The 17,249-nt window shown below is 50.9% G+C and overlaps 4 protein-coding genes across 16 annotated transcripts; 3 read left to right on the top strand and 1 right to left on the bottom strand.

Moving 5' to 3' along the window:
• Nucleotides 1-1,706: 1,706 nt before the first annotated feature.
• On the top strand, nt 1,707-7,196 carry LOC112882762 (DNA-(apurinic or apyrimidinic site) lyase 2). Of its 13 annotated transcripts, XM_025947904.1 has the most exons (13): nt 1,708-2,050; nt 2,404-2,512; nt 2,675-2,911; nt 3,031-3,116; nt 3,393-3,508; nt 3,604-3,684; nt 4,014-4,214; nt 4,315-4,466; nt 5,157-5,821; nt 5,984-6,080; nt 6,177-6,300; nt 6,617-6,650; nt 6,749-7,196. In XM_025947904.1, the coding sequence occupies exons 1-10, from the start codon at nt 1,940-1,942 to the stop codon at nt 6,059-6,061; spliced, it is 1,836 nt and encodes a 611-aa protein (XP_025803689.1). In that variant the 5' UTR covers nt 1,708-1,939; the 3' UTR covers nt 6,062-6,080; nt 6,177-6,300; nt 6,617-6,650; nt 6,749-7,196. The 13 variants fall into 13 exon arrangements, with proteins under 13 accessions (XP_025803692.1, XP_025803689.1, XP_025803691.1 ...); XM_025947906.1 differs by lacking the exon at nt 6,617-6,650 and having other exon boundaries at nt 6,184-6,300; nt 6,802-7,196; XM_025947901.1 differs by lacking the exon at nt 6,617-6,650 and having other exon boundaries at nt 6,184-6,300.
• Nucleotides 7,197-7,792: 596 nt separating this feature from the next.
• On the top strand, nt 7,793-9,523 carry LOC112882597. The gene has a single exon (XM_025947685.1). The coding sequence runs from the start codon at nt 8,129-8,131 to the stop codon at nt 9,143-9,145; it is 1,017 nt and encodes a 338-aa protein (XP_025803470.1). The 5' UTR covers nt 7,793-8,128; the 3' UTR covers nt 9,146-9,523.
• A 1,895-nt stretch (nt 9,524-11,418) lies between these two features.
• LOC112882434 (RING-H2 finger protein ATL74-like) lies at nt 11,419-12,441 on the top strand. Its single transcript, XM_025947503.1, has one exon. The coding sequence runs from the start codon at nt 11,651-11,653 to the stop codon at nt 12,245-12,247; it is 597 nt and encodes a 198-aa protein (XP_025803288.1). The 5' UTR covers nt 11,419-11,650; the 3' UTR covers nt 12,248-12,441.
• A 2,821-nt stretch (nt 12,442-15,262) lies between these two features.
• On the bottom strand, nt 15,263-17,234 carry LOC112882432 (proline-rich receptor-like protein kinase PERK9). The gene has a single exon (XM_025947501.1). The coding sequence runs from the start codon at nt 16,859-16,861 to the stop codon at nt 15,509-15,511; it is 1,353 nt and encodes a 450-aa protein (XP_025803286.1). The 5' UTR covers nt 16,862-17,234; the 3' UTR covers nt 15,263-15,508.
• Nucleotides 17,235-17,249: the final 15 nt, after the last annotated feature.

Here is a 17,249-nt window from a genome sequence, read left to right as displayed (position 1 = left end):
AATAATATCTCTAGGACCACGCCTCCGATCGATTAACAGTACACCTTCCTAAACCATTTCGTCGTACACAGGTAGTGGAGTGGAATGTAATGTGCACCTACACTAACGCAAGTGGAAACAGAGGAGCGCACGACAACCGTTCTATAACCCCCGAAGTTCGGACGGATGGACAGACACCACAGGACGCCACTTTCGCGGTTTGGCACGTACCAACGGCCGCGGGACGAGCAGCCTCGCCGGCCACCAGCCGCCGCAACCGTTTGTTTCATTCAGCCGCGAGATGGGAAGAAAACGATGCAGGTGTCGCATCAGCGGCGTAGCCCAGAGCACCAAACGAGCGGACCGCGCAGAGGAGGACGACGACGACGGCGACAGGAGGCCGAGAAAACAGAACGAGCTGTCGAGCTCGAACTCCAGCATTTAAACACGGAAAAGAAAGCCTCAAGTCTCCACCATGACGCTGTAGAAAAGGCTAAGCTTACCCGTGAATTGAAAATAAATTATTGCTGCCCTGTTTCAGATCCCATACGGCATTACGGCTACAATCCTGCTGCTGCTGCTTATCGCAGCATGTGCAGAAACAGTTGTTAAATGCTAGGTTTTCTTCGTGACGACCAGCGATCACTGCGTGGACAGCGGCGAGCAGATCCGCGATCGCTCACCGGCTGTTAAATAAGCCCCGGCGTTGCGCTGTCAGGCGCGTTTTCTTTCTTTCTTCTTTCTTTCTTTCTTCCTTTTTCCCAACGGGGAACGAACGAATGGGGAAGTGAAGCGCATGCCATTGCCATGCCGGCCTGGTCAATGCAAGCGAAGCAATGGATTCTTATCCGTGGCGCGGAGGACGACAGGACGGGAAGAGAGAGAGAGAGAGAGAGCGAGAGGGGTTGCTCCGTTCAAGGTCGCGCGTGGCAAGTTGCCATGCCAACGACCGAGCGCGCGAGCGACCGGCGCAGCAGTTGATCGGTTCTCCGGCTGCGGCTGCGAGCACGAGCGCCTCCTGCCGTGGTAGATGGCACACAGCCAGCCGGGTCGCTGGCGGTGACCGGCGACGGCGAGAGGTGGCGACGCCGGTGCGCGCTGCACTACTACCGGATGCAGTTTGGGGGCCGTCCCCATCCAATTTTCCCCCCTACTGCGCACCCGTCGTTTTCGGCTTTTCGCCTGCATGTACAGCAATGGCTCGTTGCTGGTTTGCTGGTGGTCGCTAGTTCTAACTGCAGGCTGGCAGGTGCCAAACCATGCAGATGCAGGGCAAAGAGATGATGATGATTTATAACAAAAAAAGAAGAGAAGATATGATGTTGTGGAGGGAGGGCCGGCACCGACAGATCAGCCAGGAGCAGAGGACAATCTTCTGCCGGGCAGGCACAGGAAGCGTTTCTGGAAGTCCGAATACGAGCGAGGAGAAAGTTCAGTACCGAACTTCCAGAATCCACTGTACCACTACAAGCTGGTTGCAGACGACGAGCAACCTCGCGAAGCCATGGACTACATGAGCTACAGATCTGTGCCATTGCTTGTGCGGAAGTGTTCAGCTCATCAGCTAGCCACAACCCACAAGCATCTCTGAACTCTGTTCGTTACAGTGTTGGAGTTGGGGCGCAAATTTCTATAGCGTTGGGGGGTGTTTTGTGCAACGACGTCACGTACGAGGGGGTGAAAGCGAAGTTTACTCCTCTTATAGATCCCAGCCTTACCACTCCCATCGGACGGCTGCCGTGAGCCCCGAGGCCCGAGCCGCACCGGATCGCCTGCCGCCGCCGCGTCGTGTCGGGACCGGACACTTCACCCGGCCAGCACACAGTCCCCCCGCCACCGGCGCCGCGGCGGCACCGGCCATCGGCTCTCTTCGTCCCGCCCCCGCTTCCGGAAAGAGCGAGGCGTTTCCCTCTCGAGCCTCCGCGTGGCCAGGTGCGACGCCTCGGAGTGGCGGCGGGAGATGGTGAAGATAGTGACGTACAACGTGAACGGGCTGCGGCCGCGGGTGGTGCAGCACGGCTCGCTCCGCCGCCTCCTCGACGCCCTCGACGCCGACATCATCTGCTTCCAGGTCCGACCAATTGCTGATTCCATACTCACCAAACTGTCCTGCGGAACCCTAGCTCTTGCCTGCCTGTGCTTATCACTCACTGTTCGACCCCAGTTTCGCCGCTGATATTGCGCTGTACTGTACTACATGCGACGGATGGAAATGGGCGGGGTTTGAAGTTTATTGCGACTACCACTTGATTTCAGGGGGAAATTTTTTTTATCTCGTTTAGTGTTGATTCTGCGTGGGATGCGGTGCATCGTTTGTTCAGTCAAATGCAATCCAAAAAAAAATGCAGAGAGTAAAACTGGGTGAGCTGTGGCTTGGTTTGCGGTTTATTAGAGCTAACTGTATTAATGCATTCTGTATTGTAGGAGACCAAATTGTCAAGACAGGACCTGTCAGCAGATGTCATAATGGCTGAAGGATACGAGGCTTTTGTTTCATGCAATCGCTCTGCTAAAGGGCGTGGAGCATACTCTGGTATGTTGTTATGGCGCCACAATTGTCATTTAGAAGTATCCAATTTGGTAGGTTTTGCACACTGCTGATGCATAGTTGATTGCCTAGTTGGTGTTGGTTCAATGTGGCTTTCATCACATCATTTCTGCAATCAGTTAATTACCATACTTGACTCCATTGTAGGTGTTGCAACATTTTGTCGAGTAACATCAGCATTTTCCAGCCAGGAGGTTGCTTTGCCAGTAGCAGCCGAAGAAGGATTTACTGGACTTCAGGACTATGCAAAAAACAGCGAAATTGTTGGGGATTTTGTTATTGCAACTCCTGTAGAGGAGGAGGGCCTTGGTGAAATCACAAGAGAGGACCTTATAAAGGTGGACAATGAGGGGCGGTGCATCATCACCGATCACGGACATTTTGGTACTAGATTGTCTTGGAAGGAACACAACTAACTACCATGCATTATTTCAATGTTTTTTTTTTGTTGCATAGTTGATTTCTTCTCTGTATGTAATGATAGTATTGTGACATTTGTGTAGTGCTTTTCAACATATATGGCCCAGCTGTTGAAGCAGATGATAAAGAGCGGGTTCGTTTTAAGCTACTATTTTATAAGATACTGCAGGTACTTTGTGTGCATCTTTGTTAATAAGTACTCCCTCCGTTCCAAATTATAGGTTGTTTTGGCTTTTGTAGATACATAAGATTTCCTATGTATCTAGACATAGCGTGTATCTAGGTGCATGGCAAATGCTATATATCTAGAAAAACCAAAACGACCTATAATTTGGAACGTAGGAAGTATGGAATCTTTCAACAATATACTTTTGTTTCGGATATGTTTATTGCTTCGCCTATGGAATGCTTCTTATACTTTCCTATGTTTATCAATGTCTCCTAGAAACGATGGGAACATCTATTGGCTCTTGGAAAGAGAGTCTTTGTTGTTGGTGATTTGAATATTGCTCCTGCTTCAATAGATAGGTGTGATGCGCCGCCTGGTTTTGAGAAACAAATGTAAGCCTTTTTGCTTAATTTTGGTGATTTCTGCTAGGTTCCATTTAAGAAGCATTTGGGAATAACAATATTATTTTATTATCCGTTTCCTTAAGGTTCCGAGAATGGCTGAGATCCATGCTGAGAGAACATGGAGGTCCCTTTTTTGATGCTTTTCGATCAAAACACCCTGAAAGGTATTGGAGTGGCCCCCATAAGTCATTCACGTTTACATAACGTGCTACTGAGAAACTCCAATCACTTGTGCTCTTGATTTGTTATTACTAGTTGCTCATATTCAGCATTTGGGAAATCGTTTTCGTAGATTTTTTATATATAATTCATTGACAAACTGACACTATCACAACAGATCTAAATTGGATTCCCCTTTGCAACAATGAGTTTTGAGTTTAGTCTATTTTTCTTCTCCATGGTTGACATATAAATCTATGATAGACTCCTCGTGCAAAATTAGTGTCTAACCTATACTTAGCTTTTCTAACTTTGCTGTATTTTGTTTATGCAGGGCAGGAGCATATACTTGCTTTAATCAAAAAATTGGTGCTGAAGAATATAATTATGGTTCTAGAATAGACCACATTCTCATTTCCGGTGCCTGTCTCCATCATTGCGATTCTGCGGAGGATCATAGCATTTTCTGTTGCCATGTAGAAGAATGTGAGATAATGAATCATTTCAAAAGAGGGAATTCTGAAAATTTGTCAAAGTAAAGAATAGTGGAAATCAATTCTTCTCTGTGACAAAAGTGGTGATGTACATAATTTGCGGTGTTAATTAGAATGATTTACTCTATCCATTGTTTACAGGTGGAAAGGGGGAAGAAGTATTAAGCTAGAAGGATCTGATCATATTCCAGTTTATATTTTGCTGAAAGAAATTCCTGAACTTCCAGTTCATAATATCCCACCATCAGCTGCAAGATATCTTCCAGAGGTCCGTGGACGGCAACAGAGTATTGGTGAGTGAATTTTAATGTTCTGCAAGATTTTTATTGTTACTAGCTTTTGCACCTTTCAGTTGATGTACTACAACCAGGTTTGTAGGTGGTGTCTGTCGGTAAATTAGCTGAAGTTGTTCATGGAACTGTTCTGTGTCACATAACTTATCTGTGAATATTCCTTTCATCTTGTTCTAATGTGCATACATATCAGGATATGCATATTTCTTTTCGTCGAACTTCTGGTTAAAGCAACTTCCCTTACTTCATCAGTTTCATTTAAAGGAAAACATAACTTGCTTGAGGACTTTGGCTTTCTAACACATACGTTAACTATGTTAATAGAAGACTGATATTTGCAGATTATCTTTCACATTTTCCTGATGTTCATTGTTGATCTCTGAACTCATGATATATGTTAAAGAGACCGGAACATTTCCTTTTTCTAAAAAGATGCTAACACTCTGCTTGTCTCAGTTAAGAAAAAGAACCCTGTAGCATGTTTTGCTCTGCAATACAATTGGTGTTGTAGGGCTGTTCTTTGAATATTCAGTTTGAGTTCATCATAGTTTGTAACTTGGTAAGGCAAGTGCTCTGGTCATATATACCACCTACTCCAAAATTATACTTGGGTGCACTTTTGCGTGAAGGAGTGCTAGTTAAAGTATGCTGTGCATAAATACTGACCACTTCTGTCGTCACAATCTGCAGTGTCATTCTTCAATAAAGGGAAAACTTATGAGCTGCAGGATGCTGGACGTTTGGTTCTGTCAGAGGATACATTAAATGATAGCTACTGTAGTGATGGCTTGGAAAATAAAACTATAGCTAAGGTGGGACTGGCAGATGCAAAAGGTGGTAACCTTCCTAGTTTGATATGTAAGGGGGGAGATCTTGATCAATGGAGAAATGAAGGTTTGAGTGGCATCTCCTATAACCGCCAGAAAAATTCACCATCTGGCACCAAGGGTGTGCCAAACAAGAAGATTAAACGCAACTTATCCTCTCAACCAACAATCAAGTCCTTTTTTCAACCACCAAGGTCAGAGACAGTAAATGTCAGTACCAGTACCTTAGTTACTCCAGTGGAAACAGTACATTGTATGAATCAAACATGTGTTCCAAATGATGATAGTCTGCCAGAAAGCATGCAGTGCACAACTTCAGGCGCCAAAGATCAGGATAACACAAATGTATCATCCTGTTCACTTTCAACAGACAAGTGTAATGCTGCAGCATTAGAGTGGCAAAGAATACAACAAAAGATGAAGATGACACTGCCACGTTGCAAAGGGCACCGTGAACCATGTATTCCAAGATCCGTGAAGAAGGGCCCTAATATTGGCCGATTATTCTATGTCTGTCCTCGTGCTCAGGTACATAACTACATATATATATATATTCACATTTAACTGCTCAGTAGACATGATTGCATCAGTTGAACAATCAAATAGGCTGTGAACAATATAAATTGTCTTTTCAGAGAGCATAAAGCATTATTATCTTCCCGTGACCCTCAAATGTTGTATTTTGTCAAGGGACCTGCATCAAATCCAGAAGCGAACTGCGGCCACTTTCAGTGGGCACCTGTAAAATCTAAAGAGAAACGTTCGTGACCGTTTCTCCTCCTTTCAGGTGAAAGAATTTATTCACGCTCAGTCTATGCTTTTGTCAGACTCAGACAATGTAACGTACATTTCTGCAAACCGCTAACTGTCAATTTTATCCAAGAGTCCAGGACATTCTGCTTCCTGTAAGTCTGGTACATCGCTTTGCCCCAACATACTGATGATGTGGTTATGTGCTTGTGGAGAGGAGCTGTTCTTTTAATCAGCACTAATTTCCCCCTTGGCAGGTACAGATTTTATTTTTTAACCCTTTATTTAGTTGGTTGTTGTAAACTTGTAACACTAACAAAATGTGACCTTCCATTGGTTGGCTAACAACCAAATGACATCTCAGCATTCTCTTCATATTTACCCTCCTGGTTTGTTAGCTTATCTTCACTACCAAATTATGCAAATTCTTAATAGGCTAATGACTATTAGTAGAGAATTCTGACGAAATCAAACAAAGTTTATCCTGCAAGCAATGTGTCGTATGGCAGCCAGTGTGGGCTTTATAAAACTAAATCGTGCTAGCATTTTATCATGTTACCCATCTCTCTCAAGAAATGAAGTGCCAGTTGCGCAATGATAGCGACTGGTACGTTCCCTTTCCAATATTTACTCATAAAAACAGAACTATTTATTTCCACCAGATGTCATGCCATGACTGGTTTTATTTATTTCCTTTTTTTTCAGAATGACGTGATAAGGCATATATTAGAAAAGAATTGACACCATCCTTGATACAGCCTATTCCAACAACCAATTGGAGCGAATTCAGCTCTACGTTTTTCAGTCGACAAGCATGTAATTAGGTGAATAATAACACAAAGAAAGTACGTCCAATGTGTATGTCGTGGGAGCAGTTGAACGCGGAGCACAGGCTGTGGTCTGTACCCGCGCAGGTCAAATGATTGGAAGCAGGAAGCTGAGCTCCGGCTGACTTGAAAGCCACTCCAGTACTTCACGCCGTGTTACGTTTGATCCTTTTTGTGTGTGTGTGTGTGTTGTGTGGTGTGGTGGGCTTAAACATTGTTTATGGGATGCAAGCATGATGAGCCCCGCTTGTCCTACCCCTCATCTCCCCAAAACTGAATCACCTAAGAAAGATGGGAAGGCCATCTTGCTCGCCCCGTGTCCCCTATATTAGCTTTGCAAATGGCTAGACTTTTGCCTTGAAACGCAGCACACCGTGTCACTCGTGGTCCATGCTGGACAAGGATAGTGCGAACGCCTGACGTGGTTTCGTTAGTGCCACATCGAAATGCCGGCGTCTAGCTCGCATTGAAAGGTTCCCGTCGCCTACAGGCTACAGGACCGTATCTGGCTGTGAGGCTGCCTGTGCCGTCTATGCGAAATTTGGAACGAATCGTGTGCTAAATCTGCATGCCAAGATACCCTTTTGGGTAACATATCATACGCGCGCGATGAGGCTCTCGCGTTACTGCTGGTGCAGTATCCACTATCCGAAGCATGTCTGCCGATAGATCACATGGCCCTCGTACCACCCCTGACCGGTGACCTTTCCATCCGCGTCAACAAAAGTCTCCGGCATTTGCCACACAAATTGTTCCAGCAACCTGGAACCTTCACCACCACATCGCCAATCACAGGGCGTGTCCTCCGTATATGATGCGCCAATCCTTTTCCCTGTGGCCCCGATTCCGTCACCATCTCGCCATTAAAAAACACCAGCACTCCATATGGTCCGAACCAAACCCTCTTTCTTGTAGCTTGCAAGCCAAAAAAAAAAAAAAAATCTCGGCCGGCCTCCCATCAGCACCATACCCGCACCTAACGCCAATCGGACCATCCAACGAAACCGAAATCTTTGAGGAAAAGCAGCGGAGCTCGCAAGAACACACGCACCGCTTCCCTCCCCGCTCCTCCGACTCGATCAGCCAAGCCAAGCACCCCCTACAAATAAGCCATCGCCACATGTTGTCTAATCCCGCCGCGTGCTGATATTTTCTTCCCTGTTTACCTTGCTAGCTGCTATCAATCGATCGATCTGCAGCTTACAGCGACGTCGTCGTCCAGGTCAGAGCTCGAGGCAGCGAGGATCCTATATTTATAATGGCCGCCTCCAATAGCAGCAGCTCTGGCAAGAACGGCACCAACCCGCTGGAGGCCATGGGCGCCTTCTTCTCGAAGCAGGTCGACCGGAGGAAGCTGGTGACCACCGAGAAGCAGGCACTGGCCACGCGGCTGTCGGCGTCCGGCGAGGCGTTCCCGGGGTCCGAGCACCGGCCGGCGGACCGGAAGCGGTGGATGGCGGAGCTGGGCGCGGACCGGGTGCGCGTGCATCAGGTGGTGTGGCCCGGCACGCACGACTCGGCCACCAACAAGATCGGCGTCCCGCTGGTGACCCGCCCCTTCGCGCAGTGCCAGTCCATGTCCGTGTACGAGCAGCTGTCCATGGGCACGCGCGTCATCGACGTGCGCATCCAGGAGGAGCGCCGAGTCTGCCACGGCGTCCTGGCCACGTACCCCGTCGACGTCGTGCTCGACGACGTGCGGCGCTTCCTGGGCGAGACCGAGTCGGAGGTGGTCATCCTGGAGGTGCGCACCGAGTTCGGGCACGAGGACCCGCCCGAGTTCGACAGGTTCCTGGTCGACAAGCTCGGCGAGGAGCACCTGATCCCGCAGGACGAGGCGGTGTTCCACAAGACCATCGCGGAGCTGCTCCCGCGGCGGGTGATCTGCGTGTGGAAGCCCCGCAAGTCGCCGGCGCCCAAGCCCGGGGGCCCGCTGTGGAGCGCGGGGTACCTCAAGGACAACTGGATCGACACGGACCTGCCGGAGACCAAGTTCGAGAGCAACCTCAAGTTCCTGGGGCAGCAGCCGCCGGTGGCGGAGCGGCGCTTCTTCTACCGGGTGGAGAACACGGTGACGCCCAAGGCCGACAACCCGGTGCTGTGCGTGTGGCCGGTCACCAAGCGCATCCACGGCTACGCGCGCCTCTTCATCGCCGAGGCCTTCGCCAAGGGCCTCGGCGACAAGCTGCAGGTCTTCGCCACCGACTTCATCGACGGCGACTTCGTCGACGCCTGCGCCGGCGTCACCAAGGCGCGCGTCGACGGCACCGCCTGACTACCGCGGGACGGAATCGCCAGGAGGCCGACGCGTCGGACCTGCGGGTGCGCCGTGCGCACGGGCTCCGTAGCAATTAGAGGAGCCGCCGCGATTACAGGCAGGGCAGGCAGGCAGGCAGGCTCAACCCGTTGGCCTCGCTGGACCAGTATCCGTAGCGTAGGGCTTCGTGTACGTGCGTTGCGTGTAGCGATTCGAACGCACGGCCATGGGCCATGGCAGTGTCTGTACAGTGTGGCGTGCATTGGTGTTGTGCGGTTTGCACAGGAACATGTGATTCGTGTATTTCTTCAAGTCTAGCGTGTATAGTGATGGATTGCTCGTGGGAGCTTGATGTGCAAAGGAATAAACAGAAAGGGTTCGCCCTGCTCTGATGAATGCTGCTTGCGATCTTACTATGTATGTATGGCCACTTCTCTTCGGTGATGGAACTTCCACTCTTTCAGTGGTTGTACCGGTTCGTTACGTTATTTCGGGTATTATTAGGAGACTTCAGTAGGCGACAGTTTCTGGTGGGCCGATCAGCATCCATTAACGCTTCTAAAACCCTTCTGCGTTACATAATTTAGCATTTGATGACACGCGAGGAATCTGGCGACAATTGGCAGAACACCAGCCACATGGACTCCCACTTGATTGAGGTCCCGATCAATCATCATCCAACCTCTTTGTATATCTTGTTGTTTTCAAAATTGTGGTGACCTTTTTTCCCCTGCCTTTTGAGTTTTGAGCAGCGGAAGCTGTGCGCGCCCTTATCCACACGGCGAGCGCGACATGGCAACCGAAACGGTAACCTCACGCACCGGCAAGCTCGCCGTCGCCGGTGGGCGGTGGCCACACATACATAGCTCCCGCTCGCGGCCGCAGCGGGCCTCCTCATCAGCGGGGAGTGGGATGCTCGGAAACAGTACGGGCTCGCACGGCCCAACTTTCTCAGCCAACCCAGTTGCTGCGGAAGGCTTGGGCCTGCACTACGTACAGCGCTCGACTCGACGAGCAGCTAGTTCGGTTTGGGCCTAGTCACACCTTTGTATGGGCTTTACACACGATCTCTGGAGCAGCCGAATCCGAATTTCCGATAATAAAACCGTCCGCCTAAAACTCTTTAAACTCGCCATACCGGACGAATGATCACCCTAGGTGGTTTCTCTGAGTGGGTTTTCTCTTTTTCTTTATGTTTATTTGGTTTATTTTAGTTGAATATTTGAAAAATTATAATAAATTTAAAAAATTACAAAATAAAAAATCCAATTTTATTAGACTCCATATGAGTAGACTATGAAGTGAACATATTATATTATATAATTTATTAAAAAAATTTATTGTACTTTTAGATATATATATATATTTAATTAATTCATAGATACAGTTTCCGTGGTCCAATTATAGTAAATTTTTTATGGTGGGCTATTCATTATATTCTTGAGCTGTAATAAAAATTTCATATTCATTGGATCATGTATATGTTCACTGTATAGATCTACTCATACGGAGTCCAACAAAATTAGATTTTTTATTTACTTTAATTTTTTAAAGATTCAGCCAAAATAAATATAAAAGAAAAGGAGAAAAACCGCTGAAAAACCATCCAAGGAGGTTATTTGTCCGATATTGCGAGTCTGAGGAGTCCAGACAAACGGTTTTATTATTCAGGGAAAAAACTCGGATTCGGTTCAAAGTTCAGAGAGATAAAAATCACTTTTTCCTTATATTATTATCTGGAACCGCGAATCCTTCTGGTGCACCGCTGTAGCCCGTAGGCCGTGCTAGCTGGAACCGACGCGGGACAACGGACGGACGGAGCACGATCGATTCGTTAGCCCCTTCGAATCTCATTTTGTCACGAGGCCAAATTCATTTCCAGCTCCAGCTCGACCGCCCTAATTTCAACCACGCGCTCTCGAGTCTCCACCGCACATTGCCGAATCCGTACGGCCACAAGCAAATCACGCAGCTCCCCTCGGGTCTCCACGTCTCCAGAGCAGCACCCACTGTAGCCACCTCACTGCCAACCAAGGCACGCGCTCCCACCATTACACCAGGAGGAGATCGATTCGAAATTTCAAACGCACGCGGTGCGCGCATACTACCAGGATCGATCGATACGCGCCGGCGCGTGCGTTACTCCCGGCCGTCACGCAGATTCGCGCGCGCGCCCCGTCCCGCGGCCCAGCCGGGTGGGCTGGCTCCAGCGCCCGGCGGACAGCGCGGCACACGGGCACGGCACGCGGCCATGCAACGCGACGGGACCTACCGGAGGGAGTGATGAATTTGAACGCGAGCACAGGTGGTGGGAGAAGCCAAAGTCGCGGCAGAAACCGAAGTCCCATGACGGCGGCGGCGGCGGCAGTGAGCCGAAGCTTCCGCCCGCCTTCCGCGCTCCGTGTCCCCCCAACCTGGCCATGCGCCGTACGCGCGCCCTCAAAACCCGCCTCCGTGTCACCCCGCATATATACAGCACGGCAGCTAGCGCCTAGCCGAGAGCGAGAAGTGTGATCGATCGCCATGCGCGCGTGCGGCGGCGGCGGCGCGTGGGAGCACTACTCCTCCTCCGGCCGCAGCCTCCTCGGCGCGGCGCTGGCGCCGCCAGTGGAGGCCCCGTCGTTCCAGGCGCAGCGCGCGCACCTGGAGCGGGCGCTCGGGGCGGCCACGACCGTGCTCTTCCTCGCCAGCGTGTCCTACGTCGCGCTCACCACCGTCTTCGGCTGCCTCTGCGCCGGCGGCGGGTCCCGGCGGCGCGACCGCGAGCAGCCCGCGGCCGCCGCGGAGGAGACCAAGCGCGCGCTCGAGAAGATCCCCGTGGTGGTGGTGGCGGTGCCGGCGCGGGACCCTGGACGCGGCGGCGGAGGCGACGACGGGGGCGATGAGCCAGAAAGGGAGGAGTGCGCGGTGTGCCTGGCGGAGTACGCGGGCGGGGAGGAGGTGCGCGTGCTGCCCGCCTGCCGCCACGGGTTCCACCGGGAGTGCGTGGACCGGTGGCTGCTCACGCGCGCGCCCACCTGCCCCGTGTGCCGCGCCACTGTCGCCGCCCGCGCCGAGGGGAACGACGCCAAGGCCTGCGCGAGGGCCGGCGGCGCCGCGCTTCCTGCCGCTGGACCCTAGAACATGGCAACGCCGTGCTTCCTATGGCGTGCTGTAGGAATCTGTAATGGTATTCGGCTCAGCGGCTCAGCCTTGCTGTCAAGAACGCCACGGCATTCGTTGTAGGCAAAAGGAGAGAACAACAGCGATTCGATCACTGAGATGGCATGTTAGATCAAAGTGTTTTTGTTGAGAAGTATCCGATCTTTCCCGTCGATGCCATCTTCCCTCATATTTGAATCAGGCCCAGCTTCTGATCCGTGTTCATACTGGTACGGGCGTGTCCATGCTGATCCGTGTCCGATCACGAAGAAAATGGCGGCACTGAGGAACGGCGGAGCACGTCACCATGGACCAGAGGGATCGTCCCCTCAGGCACCGATTGAAAGAAGCAGGAGCGTTTTGGCCTGATCCCGAGCCGCCCGGCAGGGCCACTCCGCCAGCAGGTGATCGGTGGTGTACATGAAGCAGTCGTGGTTCTGAGGACGGCGCCGGCGAGGCTTGGGCGTCGTCCTCTGAATCTTTCAACATGAGTGTCATCAGCGGATCGATGACTGTAAGCAAGGCATAAACACTGAACAATAATCAGCTGGTGTTTTAAGAAATTATTAATCCAAGCGACCTTGCGCTTCTTTACAAATATTAGATTTCCAATTCGCTCCGAAGGGTTCAGATATGCTGCAATTTCTTCACAGTTGACTCGTGCAGATACGAATCAACTTTTGTTATCACCACACCTGTACTTTAATTTCATGAATCATGCTAAATTTGACAGTTACTATGTAAAGGCCTGTGCGATGCTACGGGCACACAATTTTTGAACAAAATAAAATAATTTTAAAGAAATATGGTAAGATACAAACGACCAGGGCTAGCATAGGAGCACCGGCACATTCATATTTTCAGAGGATGAAAAGAAGGAAGGGGCTGCAGTTCAGCAGTGCTATGTGAAAGGTCACGCACTGAGCTAGCTATCTTGAGGTTGCAATGTACATTCATGCATGTAAAATTGCTTAGCTCTTTGGATCAACCGTCAGCGATCAAGAGGACGCAGGCTTCAGCTGGCATGCCAAATACAGGTCTCATGACACTGAGGGATGCATAGGAGGACAACTAGCAGCTGTGGTTCAGCTTCTTGCGTTTGATTGGCTTCCAACATCGGCGACAGGACCCCTGGGCTGTTTGTTGTTGTTCTCCGGAGCGAGATTGTCTGGGGCTGCTCTCTTTGGCCTCAGCTAGAGTTCAGGACAGGATTTAAGTATAGATGGTTAGATTCCATAGTCATGTGATCTATATAGCCTTGATGGAACAGCTCACCTTCTTCTTGGATTTCTGATAGAAGTGCCTCATCAGGATGTTCCTGGGCTCTGTTGTTATCACTGCAATCCAGTGGCACGATCTATCAATCAATGAATTCAGTAAGCAGTAAAAATCCAACACAGATGACTTCTATATAAAGCGCTTGTTGAGTCTGATCTAACATGAGTGTAGCATATCTATAGACGAATGCACTCACATAATGGAAAGAAAAAACTAACCAACAAATATATTGGTTAACAAAACACCAATGTTGATCATAAAATGTAATATATATGACTTGACAAAATCTACAGGTTGCACATGCCATAGTCAGTAGTATAAATGCTGTTAATATATATGCATGAGACGTTATCATATGTTTGTCATCCACAAGTTTTTTTTTTATATTTCTTCAATTACACCATACTCATATTTGATAGGCAGTAAAAGAAAAATGTTGATAGCGCGCGCAAAGCGCATGTTATGTTCTAGTAGAACGGAATGGCGTAGCACAATCCAAACCGTGCCGCGGCAAGCCACCACAGCAGACGCTCAGGCGCTGCAGGTGGAGCTCGCAGCGGAGTAGAGCAAGTTTGTACTGTTCGTAGTAGGCTAGTAGCTCTTCTGCTGCCCTTCTGCGGATAGCAAATGACGTCTGATACTAGCATCAGAAAAGATGAAGAGGAAATTCCCTATTTAACGCTCATATAATGAGTGGTTCCTTCTTTAACTCTTAAATTCTTTTCTCTATTTGACACTGAGTTAAACTTTTGTTCCTTTCTCGACACCATCAGTTAAGCGACGTGAACAGTAACCCGTGGATGCTTCTAATCTCTTTTTTGACCAAAACGACATATAAATCACCTCCAAAATCATGAAACATTTTGCGGGTATACAAGAGATGGAAATGCAACTATTTTCCATAAAAACATATATTGAGCATTTTAAATATTTAAACTAAAATTCACTAAATTAGACTACTTTTGAAGATTATCTGAATTTTTGTAGCATAATCATACTTCCAAAAAAATGTAAAAATACCTGATATTCGAAAGAGTTTTCTTTCGAACACCCCCTCCCCCACCGCAGCCCCAAACCCTACCTCCTCATCTCTCATCCCTCTCTCCCTTCTCCCGCCGCCGCCCCTCGTATTTGAATGAGGCCCAGCTTCTGATCCGTGTTCATACTGGCACGGGCGTGGGCATCCTGATCCGTATCCGATCATACGTATCCCAGTCCAGCTTGCCTCACAGCACGCCAACGAGACGAAGAAAATGGCGGCGCTGAGGAACGGCGCGGCACGTCACCACTCACCATGGGCCAGAGAGATCATCCCCCCAGGCACCGATCGAAAGAAGCAGGAGCGTTTTGGTCTGCTGATCCCGAGCTGCCCGGCAGGGCCATTCCGCCAGCAGGCTGCCGTAGCGTCGGCGTGCAGGTGACCCGTGATCGGTGAAGCAGTCCTGGCTCTGAGGACGGCGCCGGCGAGGCTTGGGCGGCGTCCTCTGAATCTTTAAACATGAGTGTCATCAGAGGATCGATGACAAGGCATAAAAACTGGACAATAATCATCTGGTTCTTTTAGAAAATTATTAATCCAAGCAAGCTACCTTGTGCTTCTGTACAAATATTAGATTTCCAATTCGTTCTCAAGGGTTCAGATATATATATGTTGCAATTTCTTCACAGTTGACTCGTGCAGGTATGAATCAACTTTTAGTACCACCACACCTGTAGTTTAGTTTCATGAATAATGCTAAATTTGACAGTTATACAAGAAAATACACAAAAGAAGCATCATACATACGGCCGGTGGATCATATACTATCCTAAATCAGGCAGCACACGGCAACATGTTTTACACAGAATTTACTACCCCAATCCACAAAACAAACCATAGCCTCAGATCAGACCATCGCCATCCGAGAGCAACACTACAGAAATGACCATCCAAGCCCCCAAAACGATGAAAGGGACAACAAACTAAAACCCAAAGCCCAACGCCGTCGCCGTCACAGCGAACAAGGCCATGATGCACGCGACCACTCCGCCACGCTCGTTTCCCGACCACCCGCCGGAGCTCTCCTCCAACGGCTGCCCCTCGCCGTTGAGCAGCTGCGGCTGCTGGCCGAACACGCCTGGCTGCGGCTGCTGCCCGTGACCGAAGGGGACCCCGGGCTGCTTCCCGGCTCCCTCACCGTGCGCGCCCGGCGCCAGCGCGTCCGGCAGCGGCGGCGAGGCTCCGAGGGGCAGCTGGTGCGGATGCGCCGGCCCGCGCGGGTGCGGCATGCCGGCAGGGGATGGTCCCGAGAAGGGCACGCTGCCTGGTGAGCCTGGTTCGCCAGGCGGCGTGGCGGTACCTGGGAGTGACGAGTCGTCGCCGGCCGAAGGGGTGGCGAGTGGCACGCCGAAAGGGGGCGCTACTGGCGCGTCGGGGCCAAAGGTAGCCGGAGCAGGAGGCGGCGACGGGTACAGCGGTTGGTCCGGCGACACGTCAGCTGTCGGGGGTGGCGGCAGCGGCTGGTCCGGCGAGTCGGGAGACGTGTAAGCCGGCGGCGGTGGCAGAGGCAGGTCCGGCAAGTCGGGTGACGCGTCTGCTGGCGGCGGTGCCAGTGGCTGCTCGGGCGCCGTGTCAACTGCTGGCGGCTGAACCGGCATGTCCGGCAACGTGTCGACGGGTGGCGGCGCTGGTTGGTCTCCGGAAGAAAAGTCCGTGCTCCCTGCACCGGCAAGAGTCTCTGACGGCGGCGTCACGAGTTTCGAGCCGGCGGTCGACGGCGGTGGGAGCACGCTGTCCGTCGAAGGTTCCGGCGACACCGGCATGGGTGCCCCGCACTGCTCCCCCGTCCAGGGCTCGCCGCTTGCCGTCCACACCGTCACACCTTCCTTGCTAATAATCTTGATGTCGCCGCCGTCGTCAAGGCTCAGCGTCCAAGGGTCGGCGTCGACCCCAGTGTCCCACAATGAGTGCCCGCCCGCGAAGAGCTCGAGCCCGACCGGTGAGAACGCCAGGTCGCACGCGTCGGCGCCGCCCACCGGCGTGCAGTCCGACTCCCACACGCTGCCGCCGACACCCGCCTGCTGGACTTGGACATAGCACGCGTCGCCGCCGAGGCCGCCGGCGCCGTCCACTGTGCGGCGGAGGTAGGCGGCGAACGACCCGGAGGGCGAGGTGAGGAACGGCTGCGCGCTCTGGCCGTCGACGTCAGGAACAACGGCCGGCGCGACGGTGGCGATGACCTGCTGCTCAGCGCTCCTCGAGATGTAGGAGTTGGAGGAGACGGCTATGGAGCTGGAGAAGCGCGCCAAGAGGAGGAGGATGGCGAGAGAAGCCATGGTGAATGTGTGGTGAGGCACTGAGGCTGGCAATGGGAGGGGTTGGGTTTTTGAAGCGAGTTAGAGGAGGGTTTGGTGTAGCTTTGTGGAGCAACTACAGTGTAGTGGTAGTAGGAGAGAGGTGAGCATTGCATGGAGCAGAGGGAATCTTAGTCCTAATCCTGTTTGGTCCTGTTTGGTCTAGGTTTCAGTCAGTTAAGATAGCTCATGCTAGTGTGGTTTAGTGCAACTGATTGGGATGGTCATGGCTCATGGCACTCTTAATTGTACAAAACCTGTTCCACCAGGTAGGGCATTAGGTGATAGGCTCGTGCAGTTGATATAGCAGAGTATCTACTAAGCTGCCACGATGCCACCTGCCAGAATTGAGAAAGGAAGCCTTTTCTAT

Source organism: Panicum hallii, chromosome 2, assembly GCF_002211085.1.
Source record: "Panicum hallii strain FIL2 chromosome 2, PHallii_v3.1, whole genome shotgun sequence".
NCBI lineage: Eukaryota > Viridiplantae > Streptophyta > Magnoliopsida > Poales > Poaceae > Panicum > Panicum hallii.
This window is presented reverse-complemented; position numbering and strand designations above follow the sequence as displayed.